General features: G+C 43.5%; 2 protein-coding genes across 4 annotated transcripts in view; both read right to left on the bottom strand.

The window, feature by feature from the left end:
- Positions 1–4369: 4369 nt before the first annotated feature.
- Positions 4370–9468, bottom strand: LOC111151465 (chromosome unknown C17orf47 homolog). The gene is made up of 3 exons (XM_022509472.1): positions 7911–9468; positions 7159–7259; positions 4370–4438 (listed from the first exon to the last, which is right to left on the bottom strand). Exons 1-3 carry the CDS (start codon positions 9466–9468, stop codon positions 4370–4372), a joined length of 1728 nt encoding a protein of 575 aa, XP_022365180.1.
- Positions 9469–20143: 10675 nt separating this feature from the next.
- The window catches only part of LOC111151495 (testis expressed 14, intercellular bridge forming factor), a 94150-nt gene continuing 90756 nt past the window's right edge, over positions 20144–23537 (bottom strand). For all 3 annotated transcript variants that reach the window (XM_022509510.1, XM_022509509.1, XM_022509511.1), the window contains 3 exons: positions 22207–22316; positions 20969–21020; positions 20144–20512 (listed from right to left, as the gene is read on the bottom strand). In XM_022509510.1, coding sequence (XP_022365218.1) covers positions 20476–20512; positions 20969–21020; positions 22207–22316 — 199 coding nt within the window. In that variant the 3' untranslated portion in view covers positions 20144–20475. The remainder of the gene's footprint in view (positions 20513–20968; positions 21021–22206; positions 22317–23537) is intronic.

Here is a 23537-nt window from a genome sequence, read left to right as displayed (position 1 = left end):
AGTCGGGGTATGCAGGCCAAGGCTCTGGGGAGTGGACACTTTGTTTGGCACAAAGCCTGAATCTCCTGAGAAACTCAGATCAGCACACACCTCCAGCCTACTAGACAGGGCTCCCTCCGCTTAGGTCAGGCCAATGTGGTCTGTGTTAAAAAAAAAAAACTCCTTGCCCCTGCCATTGGACCTTTCCTGCCTACCCACGGGTGAAGGTTGTGAGGCACCAAACTAAACAAGGATGTTGCACGTGGACCAAGCCAAGGCCCAGGTTCAAAAGCTAAGAATAAATAGTGATTACCACAGGAAATCAGGATCTCTGATTTGTATGACTAGCAAAGGCCACTCTTGCCTCTGTGTAGCAGAGTTTCTCTTAAGTGGTACAGGAACTGATTGTACTTCCCTTCCCCGAGCGGTGATGAGTCACTGATGATATAGTCAGAGGGCTCTAGTGGGACCAAAAGGGCTAGCGCTGGGTTGCGTCTTTCAAGGAAATCTTACCTTATCTGTCCAGAAAGGTCTGTGGCAAGAAATCAAAATATCCCAAGCCCCTCCCCTGTCCCTATTGTTCCCCAGTGTCCCAGGATCCTGGGGCAGGCCTGAAATATGGGTGGCAAGGCCGGAGAGCACAATATTTCCTGGCACCTGCTGTATGGCTATGGTGAGGGGCAGTTCTGGAGCCAGCAGAGGGCAAGAGGCACGCAGAGGGCCCTTCCAGCACCTTCTCTGCAGTAGGGCAAGGCACAGGAGCTGAGAGATGGGACTTACATATACACTGGAGTGCGACCCCCCTTCAAGGGCCTCCACCTTACCTCCCAACTTGCTCTTGAATATCTCCCATGGCTAAAAACGCACTGACTCTACTGCCCTTCAATCTTTGGGCAGTAATTTACCAAAGGTCTTCATCATACAGAGTCAAAACTTGTGTCTACCTGGACGACCCTCCAAGTGTCTCTGTGCTAGAAGCCTTGCTAACTCATTTCACTGGACTTTGTTTGGTTCTTTGATGTCCATGCCCTTTCAAGGGACCCATCTGTATACTTTCCTCTCCCAAACTAACCACAAGCCCCTCAAGGACAGGGAGTATATCTTCTATTTTAACCTCTACTCATTTCAATTCAGTGAACATGTGATGTCATATCTTCCTGGATGACCAGGCCTCTGCCCCCAGGAGGTATCTGATCAATATGAATTGACTGAAAGGTTTCATTGATTGGCTTTCCACTCTGATTTTTGGAGCACAGACAAGCCTTGAGGCTCTTGGGCTTTACTGGCCCAGAATTTGCCCTTCATTCTGGCTGTTCACCAGCTCATACTCACCTCCCAGCCTCATAGTTCACATGCAGAGACACAAATGTTACCCTCACTAAAGCCGTTCCCTTCGTAATCTGTGATGTCTGAAGGTACTGCTGAAATATTGAGAAGTGACTTTGCAGGAAGATGTGGCTATGGGAGAAGGGTTTCTATACCATGTATAAATCCTAGGGCAGGATGCTCCCTAAAGTGCTCTCGATTTTGAGGTGTCAGCTCTGAGCCTCAGTTTCTCCACTAGTGAAATCAGGAGAAAAAATCCACCTCATGAGATTGCTATAAAGATTCACTAAAGTAACATGCTTAGAAAGGTGTACAGAGGGGTGCCTGGGTGGCTCAGTGGGTTAAAACCTCTGCCTTCGGCTCAGGTCATGATCTCAGGGTTCTGGGATGGAACCCCGCATCGGGCTTTCGGCTCAGCAGGGAGCCTGCTTCCTCCTCTCTGCCCGCCTCTCTGCCTACTTGTGATCTCTGTCTGTCAGATAAATAAATAAAATCTTAAAAGAAAGAAAGAAAGAAAGAAAGAAAGGTGTAGACACTAAAATGAGTGGTAGCTATTATCTCAGCTAATGAGAAAACTATCAACACCAAATCAGCAACCATCAGCTGTCATGATGTCAAATGCTTTCCCTCCAAAAAAATGAGGAATGTGCATGTGTAATGGGTGTAGAGGGATGAGAGAAGAGCCTGAGACTAAAGTGACATTGGAATGCCCATGTTGCCACCAACTGTAGAGTCAGCCTCCCCAGCTAAACAGCACTCCAATATCTAGAAAGCATGTCTCTCGATTTCAGACTTACTGAGCGGAATCCCCAAAAACAGCCATTGTGGAGACTCCCGGAGCTAAATGACTTTGTCTGTGATGGGAGTGCCTAGGAAGTGACTCTGGCCAGCCCTATCCTCCCACCTTCAGTGCCTCTCAGGAACTGCCTCACATTCTGTTCCTCTCCTCCAGGCGTTCCTTCAGCCCCCAAGGTGCAGCTGTCTCTTGCCTCTCCCCTCCTGGCAGCTGGGCCAAAGGCAGCTGAGCAGAGGAGGCGAAAGGGACACGGTCGTTTCTGTCACTCAGGATAACCTTCCTGTGGCTGAGCAGCTGTCAGGGTGACTTCTGTGTCACAGATTTTCTTCCTCACCCAAGGATGCTCTCTGCCCTCTGAAGCCGAGCTCCCTCATCTACCCAGATCTACTATTTCTCCTCTTACTTGAAAAACTCACCATCTCAAATACCACCAAGATCTTCTGACAGTAAGATACAATGTTGGAGATGGGTTCCAGGCAGGGAACCAAGGAGCAGCTTCTGGAAATACACCAGAGAGTCCAAAACAAAAGTGGCAGATTCTTCCCTATGTAGAATCATTCTGAGAACATCAACAACAACAACAACAATAAAACCCAAGGGATTCTGGCCTCAATTCTGCCATCAAGCCCAAGGGAGGGGCATAGGATTTTCCTGCCCCCATTTCATAGGCAGAGTGACAATCTGCTCAGGTCTCACAGGGCAGGCAGGACATCACACCCCTACCCTGTGCTTCCAGTGGCTCCTGCTGATGTACACTGCACCTTAGCCTGTCCTAGTGGTCACCATTTGCCCTAGTTTGCCCAGGACTGGGAGGTCCGGTCCCAGGATACAGGTTGCTAAACCAGGAATATCCCAGGCAAACCCTGATGAGTTGGTCAACCTAGACTGTCCCCAAAATAGCAAGTGTGGGTCAGAGGTTATCAGCCTCCCATTCAGCTCTGGACTTCGCTGCCCATGGTAGCTGGAAACGAACAAGGCATCACCTGACAGAAAGAGCAGCTGGGTGGCAGGGGTCAGGCTGTTATGAAAAGCCCCCCAATGTGCCCTGCCCCACTTTCAGCAGCTCTGCTCCATTCTTTCAATTCCCTCTCTTCTCAACTACAGGCCTCTGTACAAAGCAAGAGAAAATGAGGGCAGTGGGAAAGATGGTTCAAGGGTTCCTTTCAGGCAGCCCCCCCCACCCCCCGGGGCTCTGTTAACATTCCCAGGAATGCAGAGCAGCCCAGCATTTCTCCTAGACTCTGGGTTTTTTTTCTGTCGAGGAAGTCTACCTGAGCAAAACTTCCCCAAGACTCAAGAGCCAAAGAGAGGCTGGTCATACCATCCCAGAGGCCAAATGACATGTCACTTTAAAGACACCAAAGTCTGCCTTAGGTTTCACTGAGATGGCCTCCCCTGGTTCCTGGCCTCTTTTCCAGAGTTGGTTTCTTGCATAATTGATAGACATAGAAGGGAGTAAACCACCTTGTCTGCTGATAGCCTGAGACATCGTTTTCAAGGGCAAGTAAGTTAGGTGCCTTGAGGACAAGGACCTTGGGGCCAAGGCAGCCCCATCCATCAGGGGCGTTGCAGCCCTTCCCATCAAGAGCTGCTTTATTCCAAGGAATTCCCCAGGGCTGTGTGAGAAGACAGCCCCAGCTGACCCAATAGGGGACCTTCCTGTTGAGCTTTTGCTCGTTCTGATACCAAAAACAAAACCATTAGGAATGCTTCCCTCAGTTCAGCATAACCTTCTCTGGGGAGATTCCAGCCCCTAATGTACCAATCCAAGGATGAGAAGCATCTGTAAGCTCTGCTTCTTGGACAAAAGGGCCTTGAGGAGCCACTTGGGAAGAGACTGACACTTAAGAGAGAAATGGTTGAATCGGGCTCTGGCCCCAGCTGTGGACCCAGAAGGGCTTGTGAAGCTCAACAACAAACACGCGGCCGCCCCTAAGCCAGGAGCTGTGGCTGGCCACCAGAGAATGCCTGCCAAGAATGGAATCTGGAACAGACTCTACAGTCAACCATTCCCAGATCAGAAGAACCAGAGGCCTTGGACATCCACACCACAGATTCTCTCTTGTGGGATGGCCTGTGGGCCATGCAGCCTGGAGAACAGAATGGGGAAGGCCTAACACTCTCACGCTTTTTGAGAAGCCCTTGGCCTTCTCCATGCCACCCCACTTCCAAAGAGCCAGAAAAGACAGCAGGCCCAGTCTCTCCCCAGCTTCTCTTCCCAGCTTCTGGGGAGCAGTCCTGCTGCAGAACAGGGCTAGAGAGCTGCAATTATCGAGACAGGATAAGAGCTATTTTGGGAAGGAGCCATCTTGCTGCCAAGGCTTTTGACTTCCGAAACTAAAACAAGATGCACCAAGAAGGAGAGTGAAGGTAGGGGGAACAGGGAGGAACTTGCTCAGCCCAAACCATCATATCCTGAATGAGGGAAAACACTAACCCGTTCCCAAAGGTATGTAAGTGCATCAAAGGAGTGAGTGAGAGGCTAGCTATTAAGATACCCCTGGCTTTGAGAAGGAGGGTATAACTTGACCCCCAGCCACACACACATCCCCTTGATGACGACTCCCTCTTTCCGAAGACCCTGCAAGAACCCATATTCAGTCTGTTGCATTTATTTGGACATTTGAGCACAAACTATTTCATATTGTTGTTTAAAATGTTTCCTGTCTGTGTCTTATCTCCCCAACCAGACGGTAAGTTTCTCATGGCCAAAGAATGTGTGTACTCTGAGGTTTCAATGCTTCACCCACACCACAACCCCACCGCCAAGCAGTGCCTAGCGGAGTGCTAGGCATCTGAATAAAGTTGTTTATGGAAGGAAGGGATAGAGGGAGGAAGGAAGGAAGAGAAGAAGGGAAGACGGAGAAAAGGATTTACCGTCTTGCGTGGAGGTAATCTCTAGAAGTAGCTGTTCCCACCCACAGTGGAGCTCAGGGCGTAGGGCTGAATAGGAAGCCGTGGAAGAAGGGGTGGCAACCACATTTCTGGCACCTCCCCTTCAGCTCTTTCATTATCTGAGCTCAGGCTATCCTGCCCCACCTCCCTTGTTTGTTTTCTGTTTCTGTCTGTCATTAACTGTCCATCCTGGGCTAGCCCATGTGTGGGACCCATTAGAAGCCCATGCTAGGCTTTAGGTAAGGTAGGGATAGGGTGAGAGAAAGAATGGAGGCAGGAAAAGCTCAAACTATCTCATCAAACATGGGCCAAGAAGAACTAAAGTACTTAGAGGAACAATGCACTGTGAAATCAGGACACTCTTTGCCAAATTCAGGACACAGGGCTGCCGAGAGCAGAGTTTACCTTGTGCCTTTCAAAGTTGAGAACTCAAATAGTGTGTAACCCAGAGAAGTGTTCCCTTTCTGGAGTGCCGTAGGCTGTAGCAAGGAGAGCCAAGTGGAGACTGATCCAATGTATGGCTTTCCAGACAGCCTTCACATGGCGCACTTGGCAGGATTTATCATCTCTCCAGCGCTGCAACTACCTCAAATAGCGCCCTCTGGGGAGATGCAGCTCTACAGGTGCACAGTGCGGTAAGGGGAACGCAGGCTGGATTCTAGCCCCCACTTGCCCTGTTAGGTGCCCTTGTGCAGTGAACAACTTGCCCAACCATAAGGAGCACTTCTGTCTCCCTCCATTCTTACTTCCATGAGAGGTTAAGAGAGGGACTTGGATAAGGGGGAGCACAGGAAGAACGGAAGTAACTTCCCAGGGGTGTTCTTACCTCCTCATCTGTCATAATGGAGAAGCAGAAGTCGGGCATTCCCGGGGGCAGCAAATGGAATTCAGAGAGTACCAACAGGAGGGGAAAAAGAGAATTTTACTAAAGATATTTAGTAGACTTGGGCATAACCTGGCCCAGTATCCCAGTGCAAGTGGCTCAAATAGCAACAGCTAGCATTTACTGAGGGCTCACTGTTGCCAGGCACCACGCTGAGTACTGTAGCACCATGCTGTACATGTAGTAGCTTGGTCAGCCCTTATAAGGATCCTAAGAGGTTGCTACCATTCTCATTAACAAGGAAGCTAACGACTGGAGAGAGAAAATAACTTACCCAAGGTCACCGTGAGAAAATAAAGACAGGGCTCAAACCCAATACTATAACTTCAGAGTCCATTCTCTACTAACCTCAACTTTATAGAGCTTTGCTCCCTCTGAGGGGCAGGGATGCCCTTCTCTGCTCTGCTACCCATCATTCAGAGGGTTTGTGCTGGTTGGGACTGGATTGCCCTCCCAGGGCTCTTCCCCCAACCCCCCAGGAACTTCCTCATCCAGAGCCCTGGCCTCCCTCATGCTCACAGACTAAAGCATATTTTGAGCTAGAACATTCAAAGTAGGAACTCCTTGCTACTAAGATTCACTAAAGGAGGGTTGGTCCCTACCTTCCCTCCCACCAGAGAGGTCAAGGGAACAAAGTGGGAGGAGGGTGTCTGGGACACTTCTCTTAAAGATTCTAGAGTCAGGGGCAGCTGGCTAGCTAAGTTGGTAGAGCACGTGACTCTTGGTCTCAGGGTGGTAAGTTTGAGTTCTATGTTGGGTGTAGAGATTACTTAATAATAAAATCTTAAAAAAAAAAAAAAGGATTCTAGAGTTTGTTACAGGACCTACTGATGGCCTCAAGGCAGAGGCCTGACATCCCTGAAGACCCTGCTGGGTAGCAGTCAATGCTCCCCAGGTCCAGCTATGGGGGCTTGAGGAGAGTTCTGAAAAACCAGAGAGAGACGAGAGGAGATCCATCAACCTGAATTAGTGTGGAGTCAGCCCTGAGGAAGACTGTGAAATAGGTAGTTTGTCTTGGTGACTTTTTTGGTTTTTTAAAAAAATCACATGAGAGGCAAGTCCAGCTCATCTGTAAGGCAATGGGCTTAAACTGTTTTCCATTCCAAAAGTGACTACTTCCCACTGAAAAGAGGCTCCTGAAAACAAAAAGTTTCCGAGTCCCAAAGGAATGACTCTAACAGTGGAATTATAGACAAGATAAGGATTTCCTCTGCTCCTTCAAGTCAAACCCTGGTCCTGACAGTCTTAGCTCTATACTACACAGAGATCACCCTCCCACCTGTCCTCTTGCCTCCCAGACCCCACAATGGATCCATAGGACGGAAAAGCACAGACCTTTTAGCCAACAGATGACACGAGTGTACATTTCCTCAGAGACATCTGAAAGTAACAGAGATTGTTGCTTTTTTTCACAATGTGGGATGTACATCCCTCCCCCCACTACTTAACATCTCCCTTTCTAGTTCCACATTTCTCCTCCCAAAGATGCCCTCAGCCCTTGATCCTCTCCATGGAGCCCCTGAAGACTAAGACTAATTTCCCCGCTCCCTTTTCTCCACCCTCTTTGTGCCGCTATTAATGCCTTTTCCCTCTTGGAAGTCAGGGTCCTAATGTATCTATGCCCCCACCTTCTCCATTTTGTTGTCAAAATATTTACCTGAGAAACTTATTTTCTTTACTAGTCCTTACCAGCCCTCACCCCAGCTCAGTTCTTCATTCCTCCATTCTTGGGATGCACTTCCCACCCAGCAAACCACTCTCTACTACCTTCCATTGAAAGGTTAAGCAGCGTTGCCTGGAAGAGTCAATGCCTGATGCCAGCCCAAGCATCGTCACCGATGTCATTAGCTTGGAGCTCAGAGAAGCTGGAGGGGAAGGAATGGAGCAATGGACTCACGGGTGGGACTAGCTTTAGCACTGCCAGGAGGGCAGCTCTGAGGCCCAGAATGAAGAAGGGGCTTTTCCTGCCCACCCCAATGTCCCACCTCACTACTTTGGGACTGCACCTGGGCAGACTGCTTCTTCACATACCCACGAAGAAAGCACTAAACCTTTCAATGGGTTGTTTGCAGGTACGCTTGAAGGCCAGTGGCACTTCGCTCAACAGTGCCTGATTTAGAGACTCCTTTGGTAATGAGAGTGGTGGCGGTGTTGCTGGTGCTGGTGGTGGTGATGGACTTGCCTTCTCTCTCTGGAACATCATTTCCTCACAGAAAGGACTTGAGTCCATTTCAAAAAAGGACAATAAAGGATCTGGGGGAGGAGGGGACTCAGAATCAAAATCAGGTGTTGTCGGCCGGCTTTGGGGTGTTTCAACTTCAGGATTGAGTAAGGTCCACCATGAGGAATCAGGCCCATACCTAGGTAAGGACCGAGGGGGTAAGGGCCGAGGGGTCAGTTCCAGTTCTGCATGGACAGAGGGCTTTTGGGACGGTCCTGGGGACATGTAGACACTTTCTGAAGGCCTTTGGGTGTGCTGCTTATAGCTGCGCTCTGGAGTGACAAACGTAGGTTTGGGGGGGCTCTCAGACATTGCTCGAGATGCCACCTGGGGTGCTGGGTGTAGTAACTGTCCCCCTGGGGAGATGGTTACCCTACGTCCAACCTCGCTGTCTCCTCGGGTTGAGGGCCTCAGGTTGGACTCTACTTCTGTTGATATTAAGATCTTCGGGGAGGGCTTGATGTCAGCATAGACAGAATGCCTGGGGACAGATTCGGGATCTGGACGTACAGAAACTCGGTGTCCACCATCCAAATCCTTAAGGACAGAGAGTCTGAGGGACGATTCCACATTCATATTCTTATGCAAAGCCTTGGGTTCTGTACAGATTGAGCTGGGACGATTCATTTCACACTCCTGGCCAAGGATCCTTCTCAGGGCTGTCCGAGAGTCTGCATTGACATGGCCACCGCTATGTTCTGGGCTAGAGGGTCTCCTTGGAGATCTGATCTCCGTAGCCGTCAAACCCTTTCGGATGGGCTCAGTTTGTACTGCTTCATCCTTTGGGCAAACTAAAGTCCTACGGCGAATTCTGACCCCTTGTGGGTACTGGACCTTGGAGGGTGGGTCGTCTTCTTGTAAGATTTGTAAGTTATCCTTCTGGTCCACAAAACTCAACCTGCGAGAGGATTTGGCATCTGAGATTAATGAGTAGCGATTACTCATGTCACGCCCTGGCTTGCTCTCAACCCCTCTTCGTGTTGATTCCTCTCTGGATGGACTAACATTGCGCTGCATCTGGACACCATGGGAAGCTATCTGATTTTGATGGCCCTTTCGATGAGGAGAGGGATGGCGGTATGTTTCTGATTTTGATCGAGTCTCACTTCCTCGAGGGATGGGTGTTCCAGCAAGGCCAGTCCCTGATTGAGGGGAGCTGGATCGAGGATAGTCTGATGTTGAATGGAGAGTGGTGAGATGCCCAGCTTCTGATCTTCGATGTGGTGAAGGGCTCATTTGGACCGAAGCATGTCGTGAGCTCGAGGCAAGAATGTACCCTTGTTCCCGCTGAGGAGTTGTGTTGGTATCCTCAGACCCTTTTGGTGCTGAAACTGCTACCTTGGACCCAGCTTTATTGGTCTTGACCATCCGATACATGGAGCTCCTCTGGGCAGATCCCATATTTTACTGGCTGGCTTATACTGAGGGTCTTAGTGGAGTCTGGAAATTTCCCCTCAGTTTTAAACGCTGCTGTTCTTGCACTCCCACAAAAGTGGCTGTTATTCTAAGAGTGTCTCAAATAGTCCCCTTAGCTACCTGCCTGGTGATGTCATAAAGGAAGGAGCTTCCTACTAAACATCCTGGCATACAGCCACAATTTTTTTAAGTAGACTCCATGCCCAGTGTGGGTTAGAAATCACGACCTTGAGATCAAGAGTTGCATGGTCTACCAACTGAGCCAACCAGATGCCCCTTCAGAAACAATTCTTCAGAGAATCTCAAGCAGTAACTGCAAGGAAACTGAGGACTTATCTTTGGAGTTGACACCACCAAGACTTTGGCCAAGTTCTTAGCAAAACCAGATTTTCGTAGTACACATAGAAGGCTCCAGATTCTCCCTTCTAGGGATTCCAAGACTCATCCAGAGAAGAAGTCAACCTGATTATTCTACTAAGGCAAGGCTACTTAACTCAATCACTCTGTGTTAGTCCCAGTTTTAGTAAGACACAATTACAGAGTTGTCCCAATTTAGTTTAGAACTGCACTGTATAGAAGTAAAAAAAAAAAAAAATAGAGCTCCAGCCTCTTCTAGGTTTCAGAGGTGGTTTTGGTTGACCCTGAGGTAAAAACCCAGATTGCACAAATCATAAATTCTCATATTCTTGGCCCAGGAGTGAGCGTAGGACTGTAGGAAGGATTCGAAGTTAGTCATTGGTTTCAATCATTAAAGATTCATTGTGCACCTTAGACAAGTTACTTGACCTTCCTGAGCTTTGGTTTCTTCATCTGGAAATCAATGTCTGGGTAGATGTCATATAACAAATGTTAGTGTCCTTTCTTACAATCCTCTCCCCTCAGCTATCCTGATTAGATGGACTCTGGTTCTTTCCTGATTTGAAGAGTGCCTCTGCATCTTGGAAGATCATTTTGGATCAGAGACATGATCATCTTTCTTTCCCTTTCATATTCTCCTCTCCACCATATCCACATCCCACTTTGAAGGATCATCATGGTTATATGATGGTCAGATTCATTGTTTCTGGATCTTTAAATTCACCTTGATTAAAGACAAAGTTGAAACCAAAACCAAACATGTTTTTAGGTAACAGGAATCTCAATAGACTGAGAAACCTTGAGCTACTGACACAAGTCTTTAGAATATAAAACACTTGGCTAACCATTATATCTTGCTTTACAGAAAAGGATAAAAGTAGAATAATATTTACAAGTCAGATATCTGAAAATACTAAGGGTAAGCCAGGTTGAAGTGAAGATGTTTCCTATTTATACTTATTTGATATCTTATTGTTATAAAATTGATACTGGCTGACTTGAACAAAGCTTTCCTATGAGATTCTATTTTCTTCCTTTTTTTTTTTTTTTTAAGAGAGGGAGGGGCAGGGAGGAGCAGAGGGAGAGATAGAACTGTAAGTAGGCTCCATTCCCAGTGTGGCCATTGGTGGGGCTCAATCTCACAACCCTGAGATCCTGACCAGATCCAAAATCAAGAGTCAAGATACTTAACCCACTGAGCCACCCAGGCATCCCTGAAATTCTACTTTCAATACAATGACTTATTTTTTTTTTTTACAATGACTTATTGTTATATAACCTTTAAGCATGAGACTATAGTACTTATTTGTCTGGGGAGATTATATTTCTCTTTATAAATTTATTGAGAGAGTGATTTTGAATTTCCCTATCATCATGGAACATTAAGTCTGCTCTCACTTTTTTTGATCTTATTAAAATTAGCTCAGTTGTTTGATTGTTTATATTCTCTTAATATTGGGGAAATATATACATTTTCCTGTCAGTGTTCAATTTTAGTATAAGTAAACACAAAAGGGTGATTTTTGCAGAAATTTTGCAAAACACACACAGAATCTTGATTATTTTCCTCATCGTAAATAGTCTAACTTGAATCAATCTGTACCTGAGTCACAGATGGGTTCTTTGCAGCTGATCCTCCTTTTTCTTCCTGGCAGGAATATGGTGAAGATAAAATGTGATGACAAGTGTAAAAGCAATATTATTTTATTTTTTTTAATGGAAGGCATATAGTGAGGGGCAGGATTGCCAGGGATGGCTACTTAGTTGGGCTCTGTGGTAGCCTGTCTTCAGATGGCCCCCAATGACTCACCTCCTAGTTGTCATGCCTTTGTGTAGTCCCGCTCTCACTCTGATTCAGGGTTTACCCTCTGTGACCAATAGAATATAGCAAAAATGATAGTCTTTGACTTCTCTTTTTTTTTTTTAAGATTTATTTATTTAGGGGTACCTGAGTGGCTTTGTCAGTTGAGCAACCAACTCTTGGTTTTGGTTCAGGTCATGATCTCATGGTCCTGGAATGGAGCCCCACAATGGCTCCTCACTCAGCAGGAATTCTGCTTGAGGCTTCTCTCTCCCCATCTCCCATCTCCATTTTGCACACCCTCCCCCCCCACCAGCTCACACTCCTCTCTCTCTCATAAATAAATCTTTATTTGAGAGTGAGAGAGCACAAGCCCGAGGGGCAGAGGAGAGGGAGAGAGAATCCTAAGCAGACTCTACGCTGAGTGCAGAGTACAACACAGGGCTCAATCTCAAGACCCCAAGATCATGACCTGAGCTGAAACTGAGTCATACACTTAACCAACTATGCCACCCAGGTGCACCAATGGTATGTAACTTCTGAAGCTAGATCATAATGACATAGCACCTCTTGCCTTGGTCTCTTGGATTGCTCACTCAGGAAAACTAGCTACCATGTGGTGAAGACAGTCAATGGGAGACCCAGGTAGAAAGGAACTGAGGTCCCTAGTCAACAGCCAAGGCCAATTTGCCAGTTATGTAAGCCAAATTGGAAATGCATCAAACTGTAACCTCAGGAGAGACCCTGAGCCACAACTGCCCAGTGGAGCTACTTCTAAATTCCTGACATACAAAAACTATTAGAGAAAATAAATGGTTATTTCTGGGATCAAGCCCTGAGTTAGGGTCTCTGCTCAGCAGGGAGTCTGCTTTCCCCTCTGCCCCTCCCCCTACTCACACTTGGGCTCTCCCTCTATCTTTCTCTCTCAAATAAGTAAAATGGTTATTGCTATCTTAAGTCAGTAAGTTTTGGGGTGACTTCTAATGTAGCAATAGGTTATGTAGAATCAATTTCTCTAGTGTTGACTCTCATTAACCAAGCACAGAGCCCAATATGTAAACCAAAATAACAACTTACTAACACACTTTGAGACACACAATTGTTGAGTGGAATGGAAAGCCAGGTCATTTTCTCCCTGTAGACAGACCAACTTCAAGAGGAAGAAGTTGCTTGGTGAACATAGAATTGGATCAAGAAGTTAGTATGATGGTCCACGAGAGGGCAACACCTGTCACACAGAACTAGATATGCATAGTGGACCTCTCATATGCCCACCCACAATGCTTTAGCTAAGCATCCATCCCCAATGTCTGGCTCCTAAAACTTCATTTTCCTATGCTTTACACTAACCATTCCTTTCTTTTAGGCAGCTTTTCTTCAAGTGAATCCTAACAAAATTGACTACATTTATGGATACTTAATTATGACATTATAGTCCTGCCTCCAACTATTTAAGTATTCCTAAACCCTTTCTATTCTCCAAACTGAAAATAGCTTTTTAAAAAAAATCTTGTATTTATTTATTTTTAAAGATTTTATTTATTTATTTGACAGAGACAGAGATCACAAGTAGGCAGAGAGGCAGGCAGAGAGAGAGGAGGAAGCAGGCTCCCTGCTGAGCAGGGAGCCCAATGCGGGGCTCGATCCCAGGACCCCGGGATCACAACCTGAACCAAAGGCAGAGGCTTTAACCCACTGAGCCACGCAGGTGCCCCCAAACTGAAAATAGCTTAAAGAGAATTATAAAAAGTTGAAATAATCTGAAATGACCATTTTACTACTTTGATAAGCATCTTTCTAGATATCGATGCATTTGTCACATGTAGATATTCATCCATTTTCATGGGGTCATAATGTACCTACTAGCATACTACTACTTGCATTAGTCAGTAACATGTCATGGGCACCCTTCTCTGTCAATAAATCTATATGACACAATTTCTAATTAGCCTGCTTATGGTTGTTCCATAATTCAAAAAAATTATTGGGGTAAAAAACATAACATTTACCATCTTAACCATTCTGATGTGTATAGTTCAGTGGTATTAAATACATTCACACTGTTCTGCAAAAAAACAAAACAAAAAAACCCACAAAAACCAACTTGGGTCACCTCCTTCTCAATAGCAAAGCACTATCACTTTGCTATTGCTTGATAAACCTTGCTTTGCTACCCACCACTGTCTGGTCTTCCTCTTCATTCTTCAAAGTGGTGTGACCAAGAACCGTAGGCACCTACAGAGAAAAAAATCCTGTAACAATCCCAGGGTCCTGGAATCAAGTCCTGCTTTGGGCTCCTTGCTCAGCAGGGAGGCTGCTTCTCCCTCTGCCTGCTGCTTCCCCTGCTTATGCTCTCTCTTAATAAATAAATAAATAAAGAAAGAAAGAAAGAAAGAAAGTCTTAATTTTAAAAAGTCATTGGGGTTTTGATAAGAGATTGCATTGGATCTATAGATTGCTTTAGGCTTATATTATTAACATGTTAACAATATAACATCTTCTGTTACATGAACATGTGATGTGTTTCCATTTATGTCTTAATTTCTCTCAGCAATGTTTTGTGGTTTTCATGGCACAAGTGTTTCACCTCCTTGGTTAATTCCTAAGTATTTTATTATTTTTTTAAAAATTTTTATTTATTTATTTAACAGATAGAGATCACAAGTAGGCAGAGAAGCAGGCAGAGAGAGAGGGAAGCAGGCTCCCCGCTGAGCAGAGAGCCTGACGCAGGACTCCATCCCAGGACCCTGAGATCGTGACCCCAGCTCAAGGCAGAGGCCTAACCCACTGAGCCACCCAGGTGCCCCTATGTTATTGTTTTTGATGCCTCTGTAAATGGAATTGTTTTTGTAATTTCCCTTTCAGATTTTCCCTTATTCATGTATGGAAATGCAATGGAATCTTCTGTATTGCCTTTGTATCCTGCCACTTTGCTGAATTCATTTACTAGTTCTAACAGTTTTTTGGTGAAATCTTTAGGGTTTTCTACATAAGTTCATATCATCTGCAAACAGATATGGTCTTTACTTTTTCCTTTCTAATTAAGATAACTTTATTTTTCTTGCCAAATGCTCCGGCTAGAACTTCCAATACTATTTAAAAAGAAGTGTTGAAAGCAAGCATCCTCTCTAGTCTCTGATCTTGGAAGAAAAGCTTTCAGTCTTTCAATACCATCGAGTATGATATTCGCCATGGATTCTTCATATGTGGCTTTAATCATATTGAGATTGTTTCCTTTTATTCTTAGTTTGTTGAGTGTTTTTGTCACAAAAGGGTATTGATTTTGTCAGATGCTTTTTCTCCATCAAATTAAAATGATGATGCTTTCTTTCCTCTTCATTCTATCAAGGTGGTAGATCACATATTAAATTGTGACATATCATAACTGTACATATGATTTTCATGCTTTCAGCCATCCTCAAGTTCCAGGAATAAATCCCACTTGGTTATGGTGTATAATCTTTTCAATATGCTGCTGAATTGTTTGCTAGTCTTTTGTTGAGGATTTTTTCACCAGTATTCCTATGAGATAATCTGTAGTTTTGTGCCTTTATCTGTGCCTTTATCTGGCATCAAGAGTAATGCTGACCTCAGAATAAGTTAGAAAGTGTTTCTTCAATTTTTTGGAAAATTTTCAGAAGGATTTGTATTGGTTCCTCTTGAGATGTTTGGTAGAATTCAGCAGTGGAACCATCAGGTCTGAGGCTCTTCTTTCTTGGGAGATTTTTAATTTTTTATTCAATCTCTTTACTAGTTATAGGTCTATTTGGCTTTTCTCTTTCTTCATGATTAAGTCTTGCAGATATTGTGTTTCTAAGAATTTGTTCATTTCATCCAAGTTATCCAATTTGCCAGCATAAAATTGTTTATAGTACTCCCTTATAATCCTTTTTAATTTCTGTAGAATCAGTAGTAATGTCCCCACTTGAAATTTTTTTTTTAAAGATTTGAGAGAGAGAGCTTACAGTAGGGAGGGCCAGTGGGAGAGGGAGAATCTCAAGCAGACTCTGCACTAAGTGGAGCTCAGAGTGGGGCTCAATCTCACGACCCTGAGATCATGACCTGAGCTGAAAAAAATCTCAAGAATTTGGCACGTAATCGACTGTGCCACCCCACTTCATTTTCTGATTTTAGTAATTAGTAATTACTAAATTAGTAATTTAGAGTCTTCCCTTCTTTTCTAGTCCATCTAGCTACAGTATTTTCAATTTTGTTGGTCTTTCTGAAGAATCAACTTTTGGTTTCATTGATTTTTGCCTACTGTTTTTTTTTTTCTATTTCATTTATCTCTGCTCTAATCTTTATTATTTTCTTTCTTCTGCTAGCTTTGGGTTTAGTTTGTTCTATTTCTAGTTCCCTAAGGTATAGTGTTAGGTTGTTGATTTGAAATCTTTCTTACTTCTTTCATGTTTTTATTTATAAATTTCCATGCTTTTGCTGTATCCTTAAGTTTTAGTATGTTGCGTTTTTGTCTTCATCTCTAAGTACTTTCTAATTTCCTTATGATTTTTTAAATCACTTGGATGTTTTAAAAGTGTGTTATTTAGGAGCACCTGGGTGGCTCAGTTGGTTAAGCATCTGACTCTTGGTTTCAGCCCAGGTCATGACCTCAAGGGTCGTGGGATTGAGCCCTGTGTCTGGCTACACATTCAGCGGCTATTCTGCTTGAAGATTCTTTCCCCCTCCCCTCACTCACATTCTCCCTCTAAAATAAATAATCTTTTTTAAAAATTAAGCTCCCTGGAGCACAACATCATCTTTCTTTAAAAAAAAAAAAAAAAAAAAAAAGTGTGGGGGTGCCCAGGTGGCTCAGTTGGTTAAGTGTCTGACTCTTGATTTCCACTCAGGTCATGATCTTGGAGTTGTGCAATCAAGCCCCATTTCAACAGTTCTGTACTCAGCATGGAGACAGCTTCCCTCTCCCTCTACTCCTCCTCCCCTTCACTCTCTCTCAAATAAATAAGTAAAAATCTTTTTTTAAAAAAAATGTGTTATTTAACTTCCATGATTTTATTAATTCTCCACTTTTCCTTTTGTTATTAATTTCTAACTTCATCCTATTCTGGTCAGAGGAGTTACTCTGTATGATACCTATCTTTTAAAATCTAATGAGACATAAGTGGGCTATTTTTTAGGTTTTCCCTAAAAAGTATCCAGGTGTACTCGTGAAGAATACATATTCTGTTGTTGCTAAGTAGAGTGTTCTGTAAATATAAGATCTAGTTGGTTTGTTATGTTAACTCCTCTATTTCCTTATCCATCTTCTGTCTGGTTGGTCTATCCATTATTGTGAGTGGGTTTTTGAAGTCTCCAATTGTTATTACAGAATTGTCTATTTCTTATTTCTCCCTTCAATTCTGTCCATTTTTGCTTCCTATATTTTGGTGGCTTTCATTAGGTACATACATTGTTATACTTTCCCTATTGAACCTTTTATTAATATATAATGTCCTTGGGGTGCCTGGGTGGCTCAGTGGTTTATCCTCTGCCTTCAGCTCAGGTCATGATCCCAGCATCCTGGGATCGAGCCCCATATCGGGCTCTCTGCTCAGCAGGGAACCTGCTTCCTCCTTTCTCTGCCTGCCTCTCTGCCTACTTGTGATCTCTGTCAAATAAATAAATAAAATCTTTAAAAATATATATATATATATATATAATGTCCTTGTTTCTTATAACTTTTTTCGATTTAAAGTCTACTTTGTCTAATATTAATATAGCCACCCCTGTTCTTTTGGTTAGTAGTTGTATGAAATATCTTCATCCATCCTTTCACTTTCAATCTGTTTGTGTCTTTGGATCTCAACTGAATCTCTTATAGACAGCATTGAATTAGATTATGTATTTTTTTTTAAAGATTTTATTTATTTATTTGACAGATAGAGATCACAAGTAGGCAGAGAGGCAGGCAGAGAGAGAGAGGAGGAGGCAGGTTCCACGCTGAGCAGAAAGCCCGACTCGGGGCTCGATCCCAGGACCCTGGGACCATGACCTGAGCCGAAGGCAGAGGCTTTAACCCACTGAGCCACCCAGGCGCCCCTAGATTATGTATTTTTATCCATTCTACCAATCTTTATCTTTTGGAGAGTTTGATTCATTTATGCTTAAACTAATTACTGAGAAGAAGGCCTTACTTTTGTCATTATGCTATTTGTTTTTTACATGCCTTTATAACTTTTTTGTCCCACATTTCCTGCATTACTGTCTCCTTTTGTGTTTAGTTGATTTTCTCTAATGAAATGTTTAAATTCCTTTCTCATTTCCTTTTGTGTGTATTCAATAGCTATTTTCTTTGTGGTAACTATGACGATTACATTTTGTATCCTGAATTTGTAACACTCTAATTTGAATTTATGCCAGCTTAATTTCAATAACATTCAAAAACTCAGGGCGCCTAGGTGGCTCAGTCAGTTAAATGTCTGCCTTCGGCTCAGGTCATGATCCCAGGGTCCTGGGATTGAGCCCTGCATTGGGCTCCCTGCTTAGGGGGAGTCTGCTTCTCCCTCTGCCTCTCCCCTGGCTTGTGTTCGCTCTCTCTCACTCACATTTTCTCTCAAATAAATAAATAAAATCTTTTTTAAAAAGTGAGCCAACATTTAACAATCTCTTATGTGTCTGGAACTGTTTACATATTTATTCTCTGCTTCCTTGTTGTGAGGAAAAATGAAAGACTCTGTATGCTCCAAAAATTCAGCACCAAACCCACAGAGCAGATGTGAGGATGGGGACTAGGTTCATAAAGAACATATCACCATCAGTTTTGTTTTTTTTTTTTTAAGATTTTATTTGTCAGAGAGAGAGAGAGAGAGATCACAGTAGGCCGAGAGGCAGGCAGAGGCAGAGGGAGAAGCAGGTTCCCTGCTGAGCAAGGAGCCCGATGCGGGACTCGATCCCAGGACGCTGGGATCATGACCTGAGCCGAAGGCAGCCGCTCAACCAACTGAGCCACCCAGGCGTCCCATCACCATCAGTTTTAATCTAAAGTTAGCTCTTGGTTCACTTCCACAATCCTTATACTTTGCTTAGGGCACTCTTGAACTACAGTCTCAGGGAAAGCTGCTATGTATAAGTATACAAATACATTTGCTCCAGTATGATCTCAGACAGGTCATGGAATCCTGCACCTAACAGTTGCTCCATAACCAATAAACATTATCTACCAGCATTATTATTGTTAATGTTGGCCAGTATAACATAGTCACTGGCCAGCTAGAAGAGTCTACTGACATTGTAGACAGATTACAAATCCTATCAGTGGGAGTTTACGTAGGACTCTGTGAGCCTAATGAATACTAACAGAGTATTCATAGCCTTAATGAATACTAACAGAGAATGCTGTAATATCACAACTCATTATTTATCGTGCTGTCTGCTATCAGCCCTTATATTTTTATGTATGTTGGTTTTGTCTCACCAATTAAAGGTTTATGAGAGGAAGGATTATATATTACAAGTCCCTGTATCCTCCAAGTTTCTTACACATAGTATTATTTGTAAAGTAGTTTGCTTTGATTTTCTTCTGGTTATAATGACAAGCATCTGTCTCTTGATTCAAAATGGTCAAACAGATTTGTACCTTCTTATTTTATTTGTGCAGGGTAAAATTCTGTGGTGCTAGTAAGAATTGTATGAATATGACCATCCTCAACAGGAACAATTCAGTTTTCACAAACAAAAGACCTATTATTTATTTGCTAAGAATAAAATGTTAGCTGGCTAGTACTGTACAACAGCACATAGCTTCTAAGAAAAGGTTTTTATTCATATGTGAAGGCTCTAAACTTGAGGTAGATGAAGGTATATCGATCCTCTAAAAACCAGGCTACACATGTGTATGCATCTGGCCAGTAGTCACTAGCTGCTAAATTAGAAAAAAGGTTGTGATCTTCACCTTACCACAATTTCATCCTCTAAGGCACTAATGAGGTGAGGTATACAATCTGAAATATACAGAAATGATGTTTGTTCACCTTAAAGAGTTCAAAATATCTTGGACTTTTATTCTGACCTGTACTTTCATCATGTAAGTCAATTCTAGCTGGAATGGGAATATGGCAATCCTAGCCAAGAGGAGGGTAGTATTTCTAGTCTAAAATACGGATGACTGGTGCCGGTTTATATGAGAGGTGGTAGCAGTAGCTGCTTATACATCCAACTTTTTAACAGATATTGGGGGCACCTGGGTGGCTCAGTGGGTTAAGCGTCTGCCTACGGCTCAAGGCACGATCTCAGGGTCCTGGGATCGAGCCCCACATCGGGCTCTCTGCTCAGCGGGGAGCCTGCTTCCCCCTCTCTCTCTGCCTGCCTCTCTGCCTACTTGTGATCTTTCTCTCTGTCAAATAAATAAATAAATAAATAAATCTAAAAACAAAACAAAAACAGATATTGAAGACTGTTTGGGTGGCAGTTCCTCTCCCAATAACTAAAACAAAGAAATTTCTCTTACAAAGCTAAAACCTAAATGGTATTAACAGTAAACATTTTATTATATAACAGGAGTTAAAGTTTCAAAAATCTTAAACAACAAAACCAAAAGCCATTCTGGAAACAATGAGAAAATTTTACAGTAAAAGCTGCCTTTCACTTTTCAGAAATGTGAACTAAAAATAAATTGTTAAATGTGCAAACAAACAGTTAAGTGTGCAAACAGAAAGGGCCAGTGGTTCCGTCTATTGCGGCGGCTGAACAAAGTGTGAGCTAGGGGGTCAGTGCCTGATGGTGACTGAAGCAGATGAGGAGAGGCTGGAGCTCACCAGCAGGATGCTCAAACTCTGGCCAGGAGTCCACCTGTGATCCAAATCCCATTAGTCTGACAAGTCACTCTGATCCAGCACGATTATCCTGTGTGTGTATTTTTTTAAAAACAACAACAAAAAAAGGAGTTTCAAGTTGGTATGCATGTTTTTTAAAGACACAAACAGCAGTTTCTTTCTATTCAACTGAACACACAGGAAAGGGATTTGGATCTTTATAAATTCAAAGGAGATAATCAACTAGCATATCATGGGAATGCACAATGACTGCAAAGCAACTGATAGCACCATTCTGTCCTCCTTGTCTAAAACTGCTCTTGTGCTGACTCTACCATTCTACCAAAGTTGGCATGAATTTCCCCTTATATTTTAATTAACTATAAACATTAACAGATAAAAAAATCCAGCAACTTTGAATTCATTATCATTTTTAAAAATTATCAGTAACTTGATCATTCATGTTTATTCAGATGCTGGTGAATGTTTAAAGCCTGCTCCTATTTCTACAGACAGTGAACTTTATAAGCATATGCCAACTCATTACCTGGATGGTTCAGACCAACCCAGTCGTTTCCAAAAACAGGGTTTTAGTTCCTCTTGATGAAATATAGAAAGAAGAAAACACAACCAGATTATTGTCTGGGTCAAAGTGTGCCAGTATTTAGAAGTCACATTACAATGTTCTCTCTCTAGTTTAGGGTGGACAACAGTCATTTTCTTCTACAGAGAGAGAAACTTTCTAAAAACACAGTTAATGGGCCTTCCCTCCTAACATTCTACAGTTCCCCTTCACAACCATGGACACTAATGATGCTAATTCGCAAAGCCCCTGCATTATGTTCTCAGTGACTTCAACACTAGCTAAATGCTCACACGCACTGGGTCTTGTACCAGTCAGGGTCCCAGAGGAAATCAAGTACACCCCAAGCCCTTTAATGAGGTGACTACTTACACAGGTATAGTCAGAGTTAAGGGAGCAAACTAGGGATGGCAAGACATCCAGTGACTAGCAGCAGACGCAAGCCATTATCACTCCTAAGTCTAAAGGGACTGCGATGGAGGTGGGAAAGAACAGTTATTGGAACCCAGTGATAGCTGCAGCTGAGAAGGACAGGCTGCCTTACAGAAGCTGTGCTTCTGGAGGGATACCACTTCTACGCAGAGACAAGGTGCACTGACCAATGGGAAGCCTGCTGGCCAGGAAGCCCAGGAGATACAGTCCACAAAGCAAAAACAGGGCAGAAAAAGGAGGAGAATGAGAATGAACCAGGGAAGGGATGCAAGGGATACCAGATATTCTGAAAGAGTTAATATTTCTAACTTTCTAAATAGGAGGAACTTAAATATAGAGGGGTGTCATTTGTGAATGATGCCTAAAGCTCTGTCGAAATAGTTTTGAAATAAGATTAATTTATACCTCGCGTATTACTGGTAGACTCCACTTAATTTCCACAGTTTATGATTTCTTATAAGATTCTACAGCCTCTGTGTGAGCTAAATATAGAACTCCTTTGAAGACACTAGACAATAAGAAGCAAAACATCTTTCCAGAGAGTGTGCAAGATAAGATGAGGAGACTAGCCAAAGGCTTGCTTAGAAATAGAATTGGATGTTGTTACGGTTTTGTGATGAAGATATGATTGGCAATTAACAGAAAACGTAGGCTGAACTACAGGAGAAAAACATAGAAGGATTAGGTATAGCATCTGGGAAATATTTCTAAATAACTAAGATGTTCATCACAGTCCAAAGACTCCAAGCTAAACAATTATTCATTCATACCTTCTTCAGAAGTTCCTAAAAAGCTGTCCGATTTCCTTCTCTCTGATTTGATCCTTTCTTCTCCTTTTCTCTTCTTTTCACCAGCTTCTTGATCCTTAATATTTTCCTCCCTTCAATGACAATGATTTCGAGCATCAAACCATATGGCCAGGAGAACAGGACTGTTCCAAAGAAATCACAATAGATAGCACTAGTGGCCAGGCATTGGCTTGTGTGCGGTAACGTACATTAACACATTTAATTCTTATTACTTCTATATGAGGGAGTCACCATTACCATTCCCATTCCCATTAAGTGATGGGGAAACTGAGGCACAGAGAAGTAAGTTACAGGCCTCACTAAGTTCTGGAACTGGGATCCAACCCAAGCAGTCCGTCCCAGACTCTGCTCTCAACCTCTAGGCTATATTATTCACCTCCACCCAACCCCCACAAAGCATTTCACTTATTTTCTAATTGGTGTCCTTTTTATAACCACCGTTTATTTTATTATCTCACTTTATTTCCTGAAACTCTCTCTGAAGTATCCGATTAAAGTAGCTAATGATTTTAAGGACCATGTTTGCCAAACTAGTAAGCAGAAGCATCTGCCCCACACAACGGTAAGCTCCTGAAGGGCAGAGACATCCATCCCTCTGCTTCAGCACAGCACCTGGCTCACTGTCCATGCTCAAAAGATGCTGGCTCAACCAACTTGACACTGTTTAGGGATTTTTCTTCTGTTCTCATTAGCTAAATATTCCACACAAAATATGTAAAATGAGAGAGAAAATAAAGCCAGCTAGAGCAAAAAGGATTTTTCCCTCCTAATCTCTCATCACTAACAGAATCTTAGGCTCTAGAATTGGAGGAAGCCTTCAGGCTCTCTTCTACCTCCAGCCAAATGTCTGGACCCAGTGTTGTCTAGCCTGTGCTTGAGTGGGAGGAGCTCCCGGTCAAGGGAGTGTAGAGGCAGTAGTTTTCTCTATCAGAAAGCTATGGCTCTTAGAAAGCATATGCTTTGCTAAATAAAAAATACCTAACTCTGCAGTTTCTAGTCACTAGCTCTGTCCTTTGGGGCAGAAGAGAGTAAGCACACTCTCTTCACTTTATAGTATCTCTGGTGTTTGAGGGCAGCTATCAATTCTTCTACCCCATCTGTGCTTCTCAGGCTAAGCCTCTCCAGCGACCTCAGCTCTTCTCACAGGACATGGTTTCCAGACGTCTGACTGTTCTAGGGCCACCCTCTCCTGTTTGCCAACATCTCTTTTAAAATATGGCACCCAGAAAGACACCCCACACTGTGTCCCAGGAGTTCTCTCTCTAGTGTGAGACATTGCCTTGCCTGGACAA

The sequence above is a fragment of the Enhydra lutris genome, unplaced genomic scaffold, assembly GCF_002288905.1.
Source record: "Enhydra lutris kenyoni isolate GAN:26980312 unplaced genomic scaffold, ASM228890v2 scaffoldscaffold26, whole genome shotgun sequence".
Lineage (NCBI taxonomy): Eukaryota > Metazoa > Chordata > Mammalia > Carnivora > Mustelidae > Enhydra > Enhydra lutris.
Note: the sequence above shows the minus strand (reverse complement) of the source record. Positions and strands in the feature narration are given on the sequence as shown.